Raw genomic sequence first — 20,249 nt, forward strand, 5'->3', positions numbered from 1 at the left:
GATAAGTATTTAAAGAAATACAATTAATTGTTAATCATCAAGATTAATACGTTGTGTTTTCGACGTCCATACACCAGTAAGAATCTTTTAAGCGAGATAGATCTTGGTAACAAGAAGTAGTATCGAAGAGGAGGGTCCAGATAATAGACGTCCTTGTCTTGAAGTATTATTTTGGCCTTGGCTGACAAATAAGCTGCATTCCTATTTTCTTGAGGGCCTTAGAATGCCCCCATGCCTTGCTTTAAAGTCGGAAATGATGAGATTTATTGCATTGCAACAAGGTGAGCACATTAGTCACATATTTTCGACCTTACTGCCTTCACTAAGATGGAGTATTACTTGGGATGCTATGATAACTGGCAATTCTATTTCTTATCATTGCATCGTCTTCCGGGAACTGCTTAATCATTTGGTTTCGGAATGACAAATCAAGCCTTCAAAATATGATGTGAAAAATGTGAGAGATAAAATCTTCCCATTCCATTATTTTGAAAGCCGTTTTCGTCTTGAGGCTTGAAAATCAGATAAACGCATGAAATAACCAGATATCTACTATTCAAAGTTGATACACAAAGACAAACGATACGTCATCTTTCAGGCTCGCTCGGGACGACACCCAAAAAAGCCTGATACCGCAGTCAATATTTACCCCAACAAAAAGTACGAATACCTGATTCGACTCACTGAAAGTTTATGAGGATTTTTAACATAAAAATAATTTACTCAGAATCAGCCCAATCTTTCAAACAGGCCAACTTCCAACCTGACATTATGAGAATGACAAATATATGCTGTCTTTTGAACAAGAACGTAGTAGTTATCTTTACTCTTGAAATTGAGCTTTGTCATTAGACCCTCCCAAACCCAGTTTGCTCCTCCTCATTCATTTTTCGGCAGCACTTTGGCTTCTCATTTTTTGAAGGAGCTGATGGAGGACTTGAGGAAATTGGGCTGATCGACTGTGAAATTGTTTTTCTCTCATTCAAGGTGAAGGTAATATGTACCCTATGCTCTCACTTGGTACACACTACACGACAAATTGCAAGTTCATGAGCTCAGCGACAAAATCCTCGAACAAGTGCCCTAAACAGTGATATCTGACAAATCTAGCAGCTGCACCAATAACAACAACAACAACTGCAGGGATGAAAAGAGATGGCGTGGCATCATCGGCATCATCAACATCATCATCATACGATGAATGAATGAATGGATAAGATAGGTAGACACGAGGGTATTAGGTTGCGGGAGACTTCCCACGGATCTGAAATTGGCGAGAATTCTCTATCTAAGGACCTTCAGACTTGTTATAGCAAAAGGCAATTTATTGGAAAAGTAAGAACGGTAAGGAACCATCAATTAGTCAGGCTTATACAATCAACGTGCACGTACCCAAAACCTACGAATATTGTACAATCCCTCTTCGTTATCTTACAAAGGAAAAAAAGTTAGGAATAGGGCGGATTTAATCATAATGTCGTCTCCTCTTTGTGTTACTCACAAAACAGTTCTGGTGTGTGCAAGTTTAACTTGAGCTTCACTTCCTTTGCTCACACAAATTAGTGCGAATGTCAAACTGTATGAACATCTCGGAGATGGTTGATCCTTTTCACATGACCTTAGTCATTTTAGATCCATCTTCTGCCGCAATTATTGCGACTTAAGGACGATCATTCCATCTTTAACCAATTCCCTAGCGTTCATTTGTGGGCAAGAATCTTGTTGCCTTCTGATTTGTATTAGCCATGTGGCTTTTTTCTAAGTTCTCTACCACCAACAAAGGCAACCACAATCTAGTGCAACGTTTTCCTTAAGACGTTGAGTCCAAGTCAAGAATACAATAGCATAATGAGATTCGATCATTCATTCCTGGTCCGCAGTACAGAAGGAAGCCAGTTGGATTGCCAGGTTCTCCCACACTTTCCGAAACGAGCCACTCCATAAAACCCAACTTTTGTCGAGGGAATGGAGTTTTAAGGTGCGTCCTCAGAGCTTTTGGTTGTTACACATTAGTGCTATGTGGTAATATAGGTACTACCAAACAAAAACTGACACATGGATGACAGCCATTAGGATCTCGTTTACTAGCAATTATATATGACTCCGAATACGCATGTTCCTTGGAAACACGACGTTTGTACTTGTCATGCCGAACATGGACGGGCGATTTGCAAGAGCAAGTAATTGATGATAATTGTCCACAAATCGTTGGACTGAAGCTCCCTGGCCTCCAAGCAGCTCAACCTGTGTACGACACTAAAGCTCTGTGCACCAAAGCAGAGCCTGTTAGGACTTCAAGCACCAAGCGTGGAACAATTTAAATGCATTTCCACCCTGCAATGGTCATTGTACATCGTGTAGTACACGAACAGCCATCGGATCAAGTTTGCAAAAGCAGGCCTACGAACACGGGCACGTACATTTCTGAATACGATTTCGAAGGCTCTTGTTCGTTTTAATCGGCTCTACTCCCCCTGGGACGATAACAAAGCGCGACTTTCTGGAACGCATTTTTGTTCCGATATAAGCGTGACTTAATACATCTCTTGTAGGGATATCTGTGAATTGCGTGAACAAGTTGAGGACCAAATGGAAAGGCATTGTCTTCTTGGAAGAGTGGGCCCGCTTTCCTCATGAAGTGTACTACTAACGAATGTCGAACGAAAAATCCAATTCCCTTTCTAAGTGCGAAGCCCCTAATTTTACATTATCTGTCGGTCTGATAACGCTGAAGTGACCCAGTAAATCAATTTATGCCTTTGTACATAAATGAGATAAGAGGATCTGGAGCTGACAAGTAATTAAGTGTAATATGAATAGCAAGTGTCTCTCGAATAATATTAGCAATCAATAATATCGAAATATCGAGATTTGTTACAGTATGAGGGGCCTATCTTGGGCACTAACTTTTAGATCAGTATCAAGATATAATGGTGAATGAGTATGACTAGTTGAGTATTCGTCCAAATTGTGTTTATAAAAGAACACCTGATCCTAAACAAGTTAGATGGTGTTACATGCATTTACTGAAGCATCGCCTCACAAGCATAAAGCAAACTAGAAAATTGTAATCTCTGTATCAAATCTAAGAGTTCCTGTCGCCTTTGTCCATACCACCTATTACTACTAAAGTGATATATTTCTTAACATTCCTCATTCTATAACTTATCATGGCAACTAATCGATTCCAAAAGTCCGTTGGATCAAGGCCAAGTTCAGCGGATTCATATACCAAATGATAAAGAGGTTTCCAAAGACCCCCAAGTCTCGTTATGGAAGTGAGGTAAAAAAAAATTGCACACTATTTTGCCACTGGTTGCTATTGAATATTAGTGTACCATATCTTGGTGGAATTTCCAGAATACAAGCAGAAACATATGCAAAAGTGAATTCAAATTCGTATATCTGTACATTAGTGCAGTACAAGTTGAGAACATACATATCTAGGCATGTACCTATCTACCTCTATGTAAAGCTTAATTCATCTTCCACCACAGGTTCGAATGGGCTTATGCCATATTTTGCTCCAATTGGCAAGATTTTGTCTTGGTTCTCCTTCACCACACCAATAACTACAATTTAAAGTTGAAAGAACAATCCACAAGACCCCAAAATGATTTGAGTCTCTCACCATGAGTGCATTCTTGGGCGGAAACTTCCGTTCTAATTCGAGCGAAAGAGGCCCATTTCACTTCAGAAATGTCATCCGATTTCCTTGCTGTACACTTTGTGCAATGTAACCAACCTCAGTGGTACTGTCCTGCTTACCAAGGCATTGATGCAATCAGAGTCATTGTTGGTATTTCGTCTACTTCTCACAGAGTCATAATCTTTTCGAACCTTCCTTAGTACCAAGTGGACAACTGTACGTAGTTATGTACCGTATATACGTTTATGAACACTTCTTATCGGACACATCTTCATCCCCGTTTAACATGCAAATGAGATTAGGATCGTCGATTTATGCAACCAGCAGAGACTCTGTTTGTAGTATGTACGTGTGCAACCAACATACGCACGCCACTTCTTTGAAGGACGTGATGATATTTTCTGATCTTGAGAATGCCTCTGATGCGATTCAAGTCATCATCTTGTTTTCTAATAATACGTACACCTGAGACCTCCCAATTTGCCATGGGAATCGAGATTCCTTCTTTCAAGCTCTAGGTAGTGGTTTTACCAGTTAAATAGCTGAACATTCCTTCTGGATCGATTAATAGCGAGTGTACTGGAAGGATTGTAATCCTGTCCACATCCAGATGTGCTTCGATGAATGGCCACTTAAATAAATGTTGATTGTCATGCTTGTCACGAAAGGAGTGAGCCAAGTACCGACGCTCTGCATTGTGATTCTCACCAAACGAAGCCAATTGAGCCCATCAAAACCAAGAAATGATGCCAATGCATATGAAGATTAACCGTTCTAAGACCCCCCTCTAACTCCTCCTCGCTCCTTAGGCCACAATACACACACACCCTGGACTATGGGTATGTGTTTATGGAATGCAAATCAAAAAATTCCACACATTCCCCACTTCTCATCCGAGTTCCAGCTCAGGATTCTATTAGCTCCTCCCACCTTCGTGAATTGGACGAAGAGGATCTTCTTGAACGAGAAGGTGGAGGAGGTATAGGAGGAGGTGGAGGAGGAGGATGGCCACGTTGGTTGTAGGTTCTCATCAATGCGTCTTAATCACTTCTTGATTTTGATGGGAGCAAAAGCTGAGCAGAGGATTTAGGAGAATGAGGGAGTCCGGCATAGGCCAAAAGTAAATCCCTGAAAGATCCCTGCAAAGACTTGACACGGCTTCATAATGGGACTGCTTGTCCCGGCATGTTCTCGTCTGTCTATCAGCACTCAGTAAAGGGTGAGAAGGATGTTCCTCATCAAAGGACAAGAATCGAGTTCAACTCCGAGCAAAAATGTCACTGCACTCCTCAGGAAAGATCTTCGCTAGGAAATCGTTTATGCCCGACCGATTAGGCCTCTTGTGTAGTTGAAGGTGACCTCGTGGCCAATCGGAATATTCAGTCGACCCTGTTGAGTTGAAGAAACGTCATGGCGGAAGATCAAGAACTTTCAGAACTGAAAGAAGAGGAGGAAGAAGAAGACCTTGCCTCCTTTTTTCCCTGCTCCCTTTGCCATCATGCCTAAGGGGCCCTGGAATGGTGGGAATGAATGGAGGATTTTTTCAATGACTTTGGAGAATGCTTGCCTCTTTAGCCCTGAACGGTCTTGAACTTGAAGAAACAAAATAGGATCACATACTACAACATAAGCGCACAAAGCAATTGGCTTGCTTCAAGCCGGTCGGAGGGTCTGCCAATTTTGCTTGTCAATGGAAATCTAATTGACCCTGCGAGCAGCCACCTAACCACCATGATCAATTACTTCCCATCAGGAGGAATTCGGATGTGTCCGTCCTATTGTTATGTTCGGAAAACAACCTCAGCCAAAACCAAAGCCACGAGCATTCTGAGTAGTCTTCTTGAGACATTGACATTTTGAAAGGGCCCTTAATACCCTTTTTTCTTCAACTAAAAAGGCACTTTGTCTGAGGTTCACCTCCTTACACATACCTTCTTAATTCTTCTACTTGACAATGAGCAAGGGCCCCAAGAATTGGGAATTCGGAATGCCTTTTGTTCGTCAGGATATTTTTGAGGCTTTTAGGCCACCCTAAAGAAGACCGGCACCCTGGCGAATTACAGACCTGAAAGACGACTTCCGCGAATAGAATTCAACCATTGAGTGTTTAGCATTCAGTCTCATGAATGCTCTGCTCCAATTCAGCCAAGGAGATGAGCGAGGGAAACACAGAAAAAAAGAAAGAAGAGATGGAGGTAATTTCCTTTCCATTGAAATGGGGACCGGAATTTTCACAAACCGCTATGCATGTATGTAAAAGCAGCTTGGAATGCCATTCGAGGCTCGCAGCTAGCTCCTTGTAAAACTTTCAACATATCAAAGGGAAAAATGGCAAGGAGGTTTGCTACAATTTGCACGTGCATGCTCTACGTACGCAGCGGATCCTAGGGGAAGTTCTCTATAATCCAGGATCCAATGCTCTGACATCAACCGCAAGAACGGTGAATGTAACAATACGTCCAATAGTTGCAAGAACGAACGGCTCCCTTCTAGAGGGAGCCATCCTATACAATCCGCATCATTCCTAAGTTTCCATTGGGAGACAGCAATAACATAACAATGGGAGAGATTTCGGATTCCCCCCAAAGCACTCAATCCTTGGAAGAGAGTACAGAACAACAGAGAGAGTGCGAGTTGCTCTCAGAAATTCAGGCCTTTAATCAGGGCCCTTTTTTGGAGGGGGGGATGAGTTGAGTGCGCGAAATCAAGAGAACCTTCGAAATTGAACATCACATCAACACGGGAATCTTTTTTGTTTGCATTGGGATGCTCCTCATAGACAAATGATGAAGAATGAGCTCCCCTGAGGCTATGGACGTCAACCACTCAGTTTGTACATTGTTTCGAGGCCAAAGTGGAAAGAGCGTTCTTTTGTTATTCATTGGAACTTGTACTCCCACAGACAGGAAAAATCAATACTAATCTCCAGCAATAAACATGGGTAATTGAGGAACTTTCTGGCCTAAGTCAGTTGTTGGATTTACATAAGGATGTAGGGTTACAAAGTCTAGATTATTAATGATGAATAACAATAACCCTGAAACTTCAAAGGATAAATCCCTCATCTCGTTCCAAGATTATTGTGTATTGTTGTCAATGCTTGTGCTAATAGATTCTCGTTCATCACAGCTATGTGTCAATATATTAGGAAATTAGAGTGATGAATTAGAAGTTAGAAATAGTGATGGATTGAATACTGAAAAGCTCTTGGGGGAAGTAAATTCACCCCTCAAAAGTGGCAAGATCTTTGCGGGTTAACTATTCTGTGTTGTAAATTAGTGCTCATAATTGAACAGTTTTTAGATCACTTTAACTTATCTAGGAACATTTCATTCAAAACACAGCTAAGTCTTCACACCTTAAACAGCGAAAGATGATGATCAATCCAGTCCAGTAGAAAACGAGTCAGCAAATGATCAAATTGGTATTCAATGTTGTTGAGTGTGGTGCTAACCAACTCTATTTACTTTCTTGTTGTCTCGGAAACTTCCTCCAAATTTCCAACTCTGGGACAGGAACTAAGCCAATCTGAAAACGATTTGGTGACGGAGGCAGAAATGAGCACACGCTCGGAATCCGTTCAATCCGTGAGGCTCTCATGCTCATTGCAAGACACTTATTTCCTGTGGTATTAATGTATATCATCAAACACAATCAACTCCCTTGTATTCCATGCACTTTTTGAACTTGTCGAGAAAGCAATCAAGTGGAACCAAACCCCCTTCTTGGTGACCCTGTTCCACAAACTTCTGTGACGTTGGTTCTAACTTTTTCCTAGCCCTACTCACTTTTTTTAGATCATGGCGAAAGGGAGGAAGGGAAAGACTGGAACTTGGAGACCTTTGGTTATATTCCTCTTTGGGACACAAAAGCTCTTGACGACACGTTTTTCATTCCGAGATCGAACAACAAAGAAACCTTTTCCTAATTTATCCCTCGCCACAACGAATACCAGAAAAAGGGCTCTTTTGCCAAACTCTCCAGAAATTTTTCTACACCTGCCTTTCCGCTTCTCAGGCAGGCTATGTGGATTAGAATCAATTATGCATATCAACTCAGGAAGACATCTATCTCCCTGCACCTTCCACTCCAATTTCCATAAAAACAGGATCCTCCAAAAGAACATGATCCACTCTTCACTTGAGGTGGATGCCGTACACAACGGGGAATCCTTGTTGTTACTTTCCCGTCACCTCAATTAATGGGAGCATTAATGTTTCTCCTCCCCCCCCGATTACCTACTTCGAGTGGGTTTCTAATTCACCTCTCCGTACATCAAGCATGGTTCCTCAATCTGACTTGGAAACCCCATTCATGCGGCTTGTATGAACACGATTATTTGATAGGGATCTGTTCCATAGAAATGCGGATGTTGGATCTACTTGGTCTTGGGGATAAATGCTTTGCAACTTCGTATAATAGGGTTATCGATCGTAGATATACGGTATGTGTGTTGATGGAATTAAAGCAACCAATTGGATTGCATTGCAACTCAGGAGTTAGAGTTGTGAATTCAATTCTTGGTTTAGCTATTATTGATGAAAGTCCGATTGATCGTCATCAAAAATGTAGAAGCACGTCTTGGAAGTGACATCAATGGTGCCAGCGAAGATAAATCGAAAAGAAATGGCTAACTCAGAGAAGAATCCTTTCAGTTCTGCTTAGCCTCCTCTCAAGTTGTGAGGTTTTCTCAGCGATCACTTTCAACTCCAACTTTTGCGACCCTCAATCGTTTTGCTTGAACGTTTCGCCAATCTCAAGCGATCTCGAATTCTTGCGAACCTCTGGCTAAATCCGTCCCAAGAAGAATCTCATTTAATCTGCGAGTCCACTGGTGATGATAATCCCTTCGCTCTCAAAGCCGTTCATGCTGAGAACGAAAGAGGAGGACTATCACATCGGCATCAGATCTGATGTTGAATCGCTTCAAAGCAAAAAAAGTCTATGAATGAAATTTGTGCCATGTCTGCAAAAAAAACACAATAAGGAATCAGGAAATCTCATCTCAAGTGGACTTGCAAAGCCTAAAAAATCAGGAGAGAGAAAGTGGAGCTAATTTGCTCTCCTATACAGAATTTAAATTCCAATGCGAACTGGTGGCCGGACATTGGGTTCAATTTAGAGGATGTTTGTGATCGACTTAAAAGTTAACTCTCAAGGTTGTTGCCAATCGGATATTGTCCTTCCTAGAGCTCCTAAATCTTGAACAACAGGAACTTGATCAAGAAGTAGTAGTATTTCTCATCCACTACCTAATGTGTTTTCATCTCAATGCCTTCAGAACAACAGACAGGTGCCATTTTCAATTATTGCACCTAGACGTGTGGGATCAACACAAATTGCTCGTTTGAATAGGCCCGATTGGTATCTCGCTGGATGGGCTGAACTCGGCAATAAGGCTAGGAGGCATTTGAGGCAAGACAATTTGGTTGGGCCTCCAAAAGCGAGCTCAATTTATTCTCGAGCAAATGAAGACTGAACGATTCTACCGGTGGCTGTGGTTGTTTCCTCTTTGGAAAGTATTTTATTGTGAAACAACACTGGGAAAGGACTGCTGTTAGTGGACGATGATGAGTTGATGACCAATTTTGAAGATGAGTTGAAACGATAATCGAGATACTTCTGGAAGTGGGTGATAGTGGCAAGGATTTTGAACACAATCGTCGTAATGGTGTGAACTGTTTTGGACCAAAACGAATCGTCTCTTTCGTCTTCATCTTGGAGAAGATCTTAATTTCGGAGACAAATCTGCACAGCGGGACTTGAAACGACACTCTTGTCTAGAAGAGTACTAAATCAAATGATTTGTAGAGAATAGAGACACTCTTCAATGGTCTTTGCGGCTGTCCGAACGATTTAGTTGGATGTTTTTGATAGATTCTGGAGAAACCATTTGCCACGCCAACTTGGTCCAACCAAAGTTATCTTTTGAAGTAACTTCGGGAATGGCCATTAAGTTCTTCAAATGCTATAGCTCCACCACAATATGTTTGTTTTGTTGTCGTTCCAGCCAATCCAGTTAAGTGGCTTCCCTAAAAAGCATGTGCCTCTTCAGAAAAAGGGAACATTAACGGGTGATCCCAGACGACCCACAAACTCAAATGCAGACCCTTGGGAAATTTGGTGGCAACAACAAGCTTGTAGTAGGTTTCTTCCCAAAGACTGCTCGCCGTATTGTTCGTGCCCTGTAATACTAATAATGGTACAAAACAAGATATAGGCAGCCACCTGTTTTCCAAGAATACATAACATTTGTTCATTTTCGCTTTGGCCTCGGATGAGTATGATAGTGACAAACAATGGTTCTCAAAGTACATACATGTGCTATGTTTATGCGTGAATCATGTCACTTATCAACCCAATGTAACACGCCGTCATTATGGATTTTATATTGCTAAGTACCTAATTGAGTGTTCCAAGAACTGGAATACACAGCCTTCCAGAATGATCTTTGAGTACCAAATGAGATGCGAGCGAGGTATGCAGACCAATTTCTTCGCCTTCACAAGCTCAATGCGAGAAGAAGTCAGTTCCTGAATTTATGGGGGTTATTTTCTCATTCCCCCGACCGTTAATTCTCTTTGTGAAGAGTGGCAGGGATCTAAGACCAGCTGAAACAACATCCACCCACGGGACTGAGGCTGGTATGTGCTTTCCACCTTTGCATGGATTTTCACATATTTAACCAAGAGATCAAAAGGACTTGTTGTGTCAAGGAAAGGCCTTGCATCCGAGGAAAGTGGATCTGACTCTTTCCGTTTGAAGAGAGAAAGCAAACAAATCAGAGCAGGTGACTGAGAAGTGGGATTCGTTACAAGATCCCTGGGAGGTACGTACAATGTGCCCAGACAGGCAGATCGTTTTTCCCACCCAAATCTAATCCCGAGGTTGTTCAGTGTGCATTCCTATAGACTGCACACTGATTTGACCCAGGAGGAAGCCCCAAACCTCATTTTCGCAAAACCGCATGAGATTGCAAGGCCCTGTTCTCCTCTAAATATTTATGTAACGCACAACAACACACAAATGAGAAATTCTGTATAAACTGACTATTTAGATAAAATCAAGGTTTCTAGGAGAAGTTGTCCTATGAGAAGAATTGATGATTTTGAATGGTTAAAAAATTTGAAATAGTCGGATAACTATGCCATAGCAGCAAGCATCTTTTTACTAGATTCAAGAGAGACAAATACCCGAGATGTTATGTGAGTGTGGGATGGCGATTTATTGCATGCATTTGAATTCATACCTCAACCAGAAATGTCGCAACTTCGCTTCATACCTGACTGAGAAGGAATCGAGGTTTTTGTGGAGGGTGAGGCTTGTACAGCCTTTTTCTGAGGGTGGTGGTACCGGTGCTGCCCTCATGTGGGACGGAAGGTAAACTGCACGGCTGATCGGAATGGGTATCTTCATGATGGGCACTTTGGTGGGATAGATGTGAGGTCAAATGGGGCAGAGATTGGAAATCATCCTCCGCTCCGTCCAAATCGGGAGACTGTTGTTTGGTAATCATTCTCTGCCTACTATTACTGTGGGTTCTGGGGTGTTGGAATTTGGCAAAACACTCGAAAATCATTTGTACATCATGAAATCGTGCACCATAAGCGAGAACATGCCCAAGAACGACAGGGAAAATACGATGAAGATCAAGTATCCGGCCTTGTAGTAGCTCGAAATCAAATCGCGAGTTTGACTGGTGTCATAGACGATGTCCGTGAACCAGAAAGCACAACTGGCAGTCTTGAAAATGACCTTTCTTGTCAAGTTGAACAAAAATCTGCACATTTTTTCTAACGAGTCTCACTTCACCAACTCTTTTGTCTGGGAGTCTGGGAGTCAATGACAGAATGACCGTTGGGCAACATTTAAAAGGGTCAATATGGATGAGCTGACCCAGCCCACAAAACACCCGCACACCGTCCTGAACTCCTGCGCTACACAGAGAATATACAGAGAATACAGAGAGCGTGGTTTGTCCTCACGCTTCCTCTGCAAACTCCGATCAACAACTGAATCCTTCGCGCATGATATTGCACCAACGAGAAGCTGGCCCGAAATAGCAGAGTTTGGGAAAGAGAGGGAGGGTGGTTTGGTTGAAGGAGGTTTAAATGGATTGGATGCGCCATGGTTTAAATAACGGCCACCGACAACGTTGATGAACAATCCAATAAATCCTCCTGGAAAGGGAAATCTCACACAAGAAAGTCTAACCTCTTAACCTTTGACCAATATTTGCGAACTCATTTGCAATAACGTGCATTTTAGAATGGATTTCTAAATGACGCCAACTTTTTTGGTCTTGTCGTGGCTTTAAGTGGCTATCGTTCTGAGGGATGGATTTAAAATCAATTATGACGATGTTCGTTTACTACTCATTAAGGAAAAATGTTCATTTCACATTTTCCATTGGGTTTGCTCGGCCTCCCTGATCATTTTTATGGGGAGAATAGGGAATGGAAAGCTTATTGGGAAATTAGCTACATCTGACAGTTCAAGATGTTCTTGCCATAATTTTTGCACTTTAGATCATTGACATAATGATCAATGAATCGCAAAAGGCAAAGGCAACAGGGGTTTTCCGTAAATGATAGATGCTGTGCATGCCATGGACAAAGGGATGAACGAAAGGATTCTTGCCAAATCATTTAAGTAGCGCCTACAGATTCAACTTGAACAAATATTATGTAATATTTCCAAGGACATGCATTAGGAAAAAAAGACGACACGTATGGAGGTGACAATGCATTAGAGCACTTCAGTTACATCTTCCATATCTAAATGATGATAGATACTTTGTCAATTTTTTAGGGTGTTGTAATGTCAACTTGGGGGCCGTCAAATTCTGCTATCCAGCCAAACGAATCGACGAATTCAGAATGACAATCCGTCAATTTTTCTATTCTTGAAAAGATCAATGCACCTTTTCCCATTTGATTTTCGAATAATGTTATTGCTACTAAACGCATCGAACTCCGAATAATCTATATGTCCTGTTGAAAAGCATGGACCACGCTCTTAAAATCACATAGAATGTTCAAAATGAGCTATTGTCAAGCGACATATTTACGCGATCTTTAAGCTTAATGGTGAAGCTATTTCTGGCTGACCTCTTTACAAAGCAAATTCATTCCAAATAAGATCAGCCATACACATTTCGACCTCACGCACAAAAGCCAGCGTAGGTGGATATTGTCAAGGAGCACGTGTTAAACAACACGCCAAAACTGATAGGTTCAATTTCCATTCATTGGTTGGCCTCAAACCATTCCCTCTTCAATGATGGGGAAATTAGTCTTTTCCTTTTACTTCAGTACAAATGTCATGCCCTACATTTCACTCAAAGTACCATATCTTACATTTTGCGAGTAGTGAATTCAAAGTGAGTGCTCTCATGTTTCCAAGGGCATTCTATGCAGCATGAATTCTCGTTCTGGGAAATGGTCCGCTTGAAACTGAGCCAATGGAGCTACATTTAACCTTTTAAACCCCCATTCCCATTTGACATGGCGATGAGCACGAACGCCCTTGATTATGTCGATTGCACGTAATACGGAGATGAAATTAACCTGACACTTAAATTGGACCTGTCCAGAGCAGATCAATGTCAGAACCAGGAACAAGACGCTAGACTGAAGCTCTGAACAGGATTTGAAGGAACAAGTGTACCATTTCACACAAGCTGTGGTAAAGTGGTCAGAACTTTCAACAAAAAAGCTCTCGCCAGAGGTCAATGTTGATCATGGTATTTGGAACTGAGGATCACTGGCTCCAAAGGTCTTTTCCATCGATGAGTAATATGATGTTTCCTACCTTGAGAGACTCCTTGATTTCATTCTCCTTTTTCAGCCACCCTTGTTTAGTCCTAGAACCAATCAGATACCGCACAATCGAAATGATTATCGAAAAAAATGAACCGCGCGATGGTCAGCTTTGTTGGCTAACCACACGAGACCTACAACCTAACGATAAACAAGGAGGGATCTGTTCAAAAGTATTGGATACAGTGCGGGAGAGCGATGACGATGAACAACTGTAATTGTGACAGGCTTTTTCAGTCCAAAACAATTTGAAGTAAGTGGTGTTCCGCCTTTGATAATTAACCTTGTTGGAAAGTAATGTCACATATACGGAGGGCTCTTAATGACTAATGGAGCCTGTCAAGACGATTTTCCTTCGTCAACATCATTGGTCAAAGGTAACTTGGCACTTGCCTCATTGACAAGTGGACCCTTTAAATGTCATTTTCTTCACGCAGGGTTTCCAATTTCCTACAGCACTCTAAAATACTCTAAGCACGGAGTGGGTTGTACATAACTATCCTGTTTAGCTTTGGAGCCTCTTTGTGGTTTCGATAAACTTTGTCATTTGGACTGTCACTGATTTTTGGTCATTTTGGTGGCTCCCTGATATGAGTGCTTTATTGTAGATGGATTAATATTTACTATTCACCTCAGTTCCAAGCAAAATGACAATGGTCTTAGCTGAAAGCAGGGTTTCAAGCGAAGATGAATCTTGCTTGAGAAACTGTCGGTCTCCACAGCCATTGTTCGACGAGCTCCCTTAAGAGGCTAGTCTTTCGCCCAGTAGATCTGGTGTACGTACCTATATATACGAACTGAACATAAACTGTACAGATTGTACAGCATGTACCGGTTGGACCACGGATCCAACAAGCTTTGATCTTCGATCACGCACGCAAACCAGCCAATAACTAAGAACCACGGTTTACATATAGGTGAAGACGAGGCCTTCTCGACAACTAGCCCACGTTTTATTCGTCTTTTCATCTTCAAATAGAGATATTCTCTCCTCATACTCTGTGGCAAGACGGGAATTGAGTAAGGCGATAGCATGATATATTTTCGGAGCACTTTTTGGGACAAGGCCAGAACTTCTTCCACGAATATCGACAATTCGAGATCAAGTATATGGTCAGCTCGTGGACAAGACACAAGGTTCAGTACAAAAACTGGGGTTTCGTATGATGTGGAACAGGTATGTGAAAGGATATTGGTCAAAAATGGGGGTTCATAACTGTGGATGGCATACAGGGTAAAAATGTCTGCGACGTAAAATATTGGAATCCGATCCCACACCAAGACTTGAAGAGAGTTTACCCGGATATCTAAACAAGTTGGGTCAAAGTGAGTGGAAAAGAGGTATCGAGTAGACCAACAACTGGGTGCAATTGCTAAACATCACGGTTGGTCCCTCCATGACCGACTTGCGGAAATTGATCGATAGAAAATCATGTCTGGCCTTACCTTCAAGAAAGTCTGTTTCTTCTTTCCCAGCGAATTGGGCAGAGACGGCGTTCGTCCAATGAGATTCTTTCTCAGCCAAGACTGATCATTCTGTTTTCCGACTTTGGCGCCATCTTCAGCTTTTCCTGTTGGCTGATCCATAGTAACCGCACTAGTAATTGAGCTGTTGTGACTGTTGGGCTTCTCGCCCTGTTGTTGGGCGTGTCCCAGTGTGTCCTTAGAAGATGTAACCATCACATCCAAGGCACTTTGGGGTCTCTCTTTGCCACAAGGCATGTCGAGACCCCAATAGCCCAATTCGTACTCAGCCTTGGCCTTTGAACACCATTGTAGAGGAAATGAGATTCTGGTTGTGGCGAAGCTGGAGTGTAATTTGATCCAATTTCCTCCTGAAATGAAACGAGAAAAACTCCGAGGTGTGCTAACTCGTTCTGCCTGTCTGTCTCTGTGTGTCTGCCTTGTGTGCAAGTGGCACAAGTGTTCCAGATGGGAACACGACTGAAGTCTACTTTATTCAATCTGGACGGTCATTTTTCTCTCCTTGGCCACCGTGGAAAACACTCCGACTGAAAGTCGAGTCCATGTCACATTTCGTGCATGGCCAAGCCTTTGCTACAAATCTAATAATCAACCAAAACATCCTTTTCAAGGTCGAGTTTATTGTTTAAAGGTAACTATCATATATACTTAATCAATAACCAACGCGATCATTTTTTTGCACCAAAAACGCCTCAATCGATGGACCAAAAAGGCCGAGAGGATTTTCCGAATAGTTTTTTTTTGTGCGGACTTCCTTACCGCTACCGGGATTGGAATCCCAGCAGTTGAAGACGAGAAGATTAATTATTATACTTGACTTTTATTTATATATATTATTTGATCGACCAACGAATTGGAGTTGGCTGATCTGGCTAATCCTTGAATATAAGGTTGATCCGGAATTTTAGTCAAAAACTTGTCCAAGTCTGACTTTGGGTTCAAGAAATTTACCAGAACAGATAATTTCGCATCCTCAATAAGTTTACTAACGCAAGTGGATATGATGTCCTGACAGTCTATTTTTTCTTCCTGCCAAGTAACTCATTTATCACTAAATCTTAGGTAATATTGATGTTCTTTAAATCAAACTTGAAATTGAATTGCTGTGCAACTAAGTTTACTTTTTCAAAATAAAAGCTACACTGAGACAAATAGCAAAGGTCAAATAACATTATTAAAAGACAAGACATGACTTTAGGAGGTCATTTTTCTTATCGTTTTGATATAAAAACGAGTTATTGGATCTGTAAAAAAGGGGTTGAATATTGGCCAAAAAGATAAGCAAAAGGTTGCCATATTTACCAAAACAGGTAGTCGATTTTGACTCATTTCATGAAACAAAACATCGCCATGCCACTATTGGTCAGCCTAAGAATGCTGAATAATGCAAGCATGCCCCGAAAATTTTGATTGACTCAAAATATATGTTTTTTGGATACTGCTATGGCAAGTCTTCAGAGCCACGATGCAAACAGGGTCCATCAAAACTAAATAACTTATTGCTTTCCTAGTAAAAGAGAAAAAATTCTTGCCACTTAAATTTTAGGCTTCATCTTCAAAATGAATCATTTGAGGTGGTCTTAGATGATTGAAGAATGGAGAAGCATTACAACTTAACCCAAAATGTTATTCAAATGAAAATAGGATGAATAAGACGTTGAAAATAAACCTCTTGAAAGAAATTGTAAATTATGTATTTGTCCTTGCTTTTGCATTTGGCGAGCAATCTTTGCCGCTTGATCTTGAGGCCCATTATTTTTTTTCATCAAGAGAGGTGGGTTTTCTGCATTTAAAAAATGTTGCTTACATTCATATTCTCTTAGGCAGTTCATTTTTAAACAATTAGTGGCAAAACTGGTCACGGTGAAAACCATTGCAATGCGACCCAAATTTATGAAGTTAGCATGAAAACCGCCAAACCGCTACAACACAAAGTTATTTTTCTCCCAAAATGAAGTTTAAGGAAATTTGTCCCGAATTTGGCCAAAGAAAGTAAAAGCCCAAGTCTTAAGTTTTTACCTTTATTCTTAGGTCTACTCATTATGCATATCATATGTCATAAGTCCACCCGGACCATAATGGTCCCTGGGATTTACTTGGTCAAAATAGAAGTCGAGCAATAATCTCTGAGGGTCTGAATCAATTTAATCAATCACAATACTCGAGAGGACCAGTTTGGCACATTTTGGAACGTTGTCATGGCTCACCTTTTAATTGTCCACGTGAAAGCCACACACAACCTTTTGTCACTGAACGTGTCTCGAAGCAACAAGCAGAACTGACGTAAAGACGAATTCATGGAGGTGGAACAAGGACCCGAAGCAAAGGCGGAGGAGAGACTTCTTTCTCCACTCCCAACCCACAACTCAACATCCAAGTTTGGATGGACACCGAGAGGGAAAAGAAGGATCCTGTCGAGGCCGTGCTCTCTCACCTAGAACGAAGACCCACGAGGAGTAAAGGCTATTTGGAGCCTCACTTCCCTTTTGTGACTCCAAAAGGTCGAACCTGCTGCCTAACCGAAAAGGCCAAGGTACGCGCACTACTACTTACTGTATGTAGTGACGGCGGAGATGATGATGATGATGATGAAGACGGCGACGACGAACGCAACGGTGAAGGGTCCAAAGGGACTCAGAACCTGCGGTAAGGTGAGCTTCCGACAGAAGAAGAGACTTCGCGGTGGACCAGACCCTGAACGTTGGAGACTTATAAAGGAGGCGTCTCATTTGCCTGGTGACATCCCAGTAAACGTCAAACCAATGGAACACGGTTTATCATTATGCTTAAATCTGACTAATAATTGCTACTCCAGGAAAAAATGACACGCAAATTTTGAGGGGCTAATTTCAGCCGCAATTGTACTTGGGGAGAAACATTCATACATAAATAGACCAAGGACGAGTTTCCCGTCAAAACCTAGAATCAACATCGAAGTGTGTTTTCGTTCTTTCTCGGCCTACTTGAGTGGTGAGTGGTACATATTTTTTTTTATTCGCGCGAAATGCAGTTGAAAAGGACTTATTATCAACTTGTTAGTACTTCACGTTGTAAAATGTAAAAGGGAGGGTTTTCAGATTGTGTTGGCTTTTAGCAACATGTTTATGTGCGAAAAAAAATGAGCCCTCCAACATTTCATATGAAAAACTTTTCAAAAATTAGTTGGTGGGGGTCCTCCAATTGGAAAACACTGAAACAACAGTAATTGATACAAGTAAGCAAATATTCAATCGAATGTCTGAAACGCCCTTGGAAATGTATAATGGTGAGAGACCTCATATTTTCCAATTTGGTCTTAGAAACTGGACAAAATAAATTAAAAGGCTTTGACTTAGTCATTGAAGTGTTAGTTCCTGAGGTTTTAGACTAGTCAGAGAAGCCAGTCATCACCAAATTCAGGTAAATTCAATGAGTTCTCATAAGCCTACAAATCAAGGCTGTTGAATGGCAGATGAATTGGCAAACAACACATAGACTGATAAAAACGATCAAGGAATCAAGAAAAGAAGAAATTTATGAAGATTGCATATTTTAAACAAATAATTTAACCAACCGGTATTTCATAACTTGACTAATCTTTATGGCATGTATACTATTTAAAAAAAGAGAACAAAGTATATTTTGCCGAGTAATTACGGCCTAATCATGTTCATACTACTTATCTAGCTACTACATGGACTACCTCTCAATCTCATGCTGACGACACCATGGTAGTATTTGGTAGAAGATTAATAAGCCACACGGACCCTCAAAACGACCTAGATGATATCTATGAGTGGGTTAAAGCGCAAAACATGGAATTTAATGGGGAAGAATTTAGTATTATTGCTTTCGACCCAACTGGAATCGACCCTGCTATTCATACCGACAATTATCAGATCCCCGTTCAATCACTAAGCTTTATTAAGGACCTAGAGGTAAGAATAAAAAACCACAGCAAATTTGAGGAGCACATCCAAAATGAAAGTGGCCAAGGCTCTCCAAACTTGGGACTGAATCTACTGAACATTCAAGCCCAGGGATGCATTTATCAATATGCCTCTCCTATCTGGGCCTCAATGTCCCCAAAGGGGGTTGAATAAGATTGAAAAGGTACAGAGAAGTTCTACGAGATCCATTGAAGGCATGTTTAGTTGAAGCTATTGGGAAAGGTTTTAGACCCTAGGATTATTTAGTAGCCAGCGTAGGTACGAACGTTTTCTAACCCTTGATGAATTTAAGATCTTCATTATTTTTGCCCCCACCAGGGAATAAGGCAAAGCTTTAACGATAGAAGTCTCATGTGAAATACGTCATAAACACAACCCGCTGGATAAAAAACTATCAAAAGCATAAAATCCTCCTCTGTTTTAAATCAAGCTCCAACTTTGTATAACTTCCTGCCGGTCTCTCTTCGACAATTCTATACATTAGGAGACTGCTAGGTCAAAAATGAGACTAGGGTCGTTCTTTAATAACAATGCCAGACCAGCCTTTCGTTCAAGTTTGCCTTAGGGTGGCAAATTCGAACACTTCACTTGACCAAATGTTTTATAAACTATGACATTACATGACTTAAAAGGAATTTCACTCCCCTCTATCGGTTAAGACCCTGAGAATCAACAAAAAAAAAATACGTGAAGACATGCATATGACTCTTGAGATTACCATCCCAGCCAGTTAAGGTTCTCGATTCGATACGAAATATCATTTGGGATAGGAAATTATGAGCGAAGATTCCTTAGAGACTTATATGGTGTTAAGTCGGGTGTTCCACAAGGTTCATTTTAGATCCCTTCCTTTTCATCCTTTTCTTTGCTTTTGTTCAAGAGTCTAGTAGTTAGTATTGGTCAGGTTTCAGTAGGAATAGCAAAGATTCCAGATAAGAAAAATAAAATTTCGATAGCACACCCAGTTGAAGGTATACAAAGCTTTTCAAACTAAAGGCTGTATATTTTGGACGTTCAAGTCCAGAAGTAGTATCACTATGCTGACTCTACAACCACAAATAGATTTTTCAGACTCTTCTTGAATATGCTTCTCCCATTTGGTCTTCAGTTAGTTCGGCAAATTTGCAAAAGGTCAAATGGTTCCAAAGATGTTTTACTAAGAACATTGGAGGAATAAAAGAGCTCTCGTATTCGGAGATACAAGAAAAGCTGGAATTGTACATGAAGGTACACAAAGTATCTGATACTATACGTCTATAAAAGCATACATTAGCTTTGTCTGAACCCAGAATTTAGGGTCAATTTTACTGACCGTAGAAGTTTAATGTGCAATTTGAGAGCATCTCTGAGAGGCATCTTTAGTTA

The 20,249-nt window shown here is 41.1% G+C and overlaps 1 protein-coding gene across 2 annotated transcripts in view; it reads right to left on the bottom strand.

Moving 5' to 3' along the window:
- LOC131888155 (uncharacterized) overlaps positions 1-17,706 on the bottom strand; it is a 27,664-nt gene extending 9,958 nt beyond the window's left edge. The window contains exons 1-3 of one of the 2 annotated variants that reach the window (XM_059236941.1): positions 17,509-17,706; positions 17,163-17,389; positions 14,917-15,305 (exon numbers count right to left, since the gene is read on the bottom strand). In XM_059236941.1, coding sequence (XP_059092924.1) covers positions 14,917-15,192 — 276 coding nt within the window. In that variant the 5' untranslated portion in view covers positions 15,193-15,305; positions 17,163-17,389; positions 17,509-17,706. Of the gene's footprint in view, positions 1-14,916; positions 15,306-17,162 lie in introns of both variants that reach the window. The other variant, XM_059236940.1, reaches the window with a different exon arrangement.
- Positions 17,707-20,249: the final 2,543 nt, after the last annotated feature.

Source organism: Tigriopus californicus, chromosome 10 (assembly GCF_007210705.1).
Source record: "Tigriopus californicus strain San Diego chromosome 10, Tcal_SD_v2.1, whole genome shotgun sequence".
NCBI classification, from domain to species: Eukaryota; Metazoa; Arthropoda; class Copepoda; order Harpacticoida; family Harpacticidae; genus Tigriopus; species Tigriopus californicus.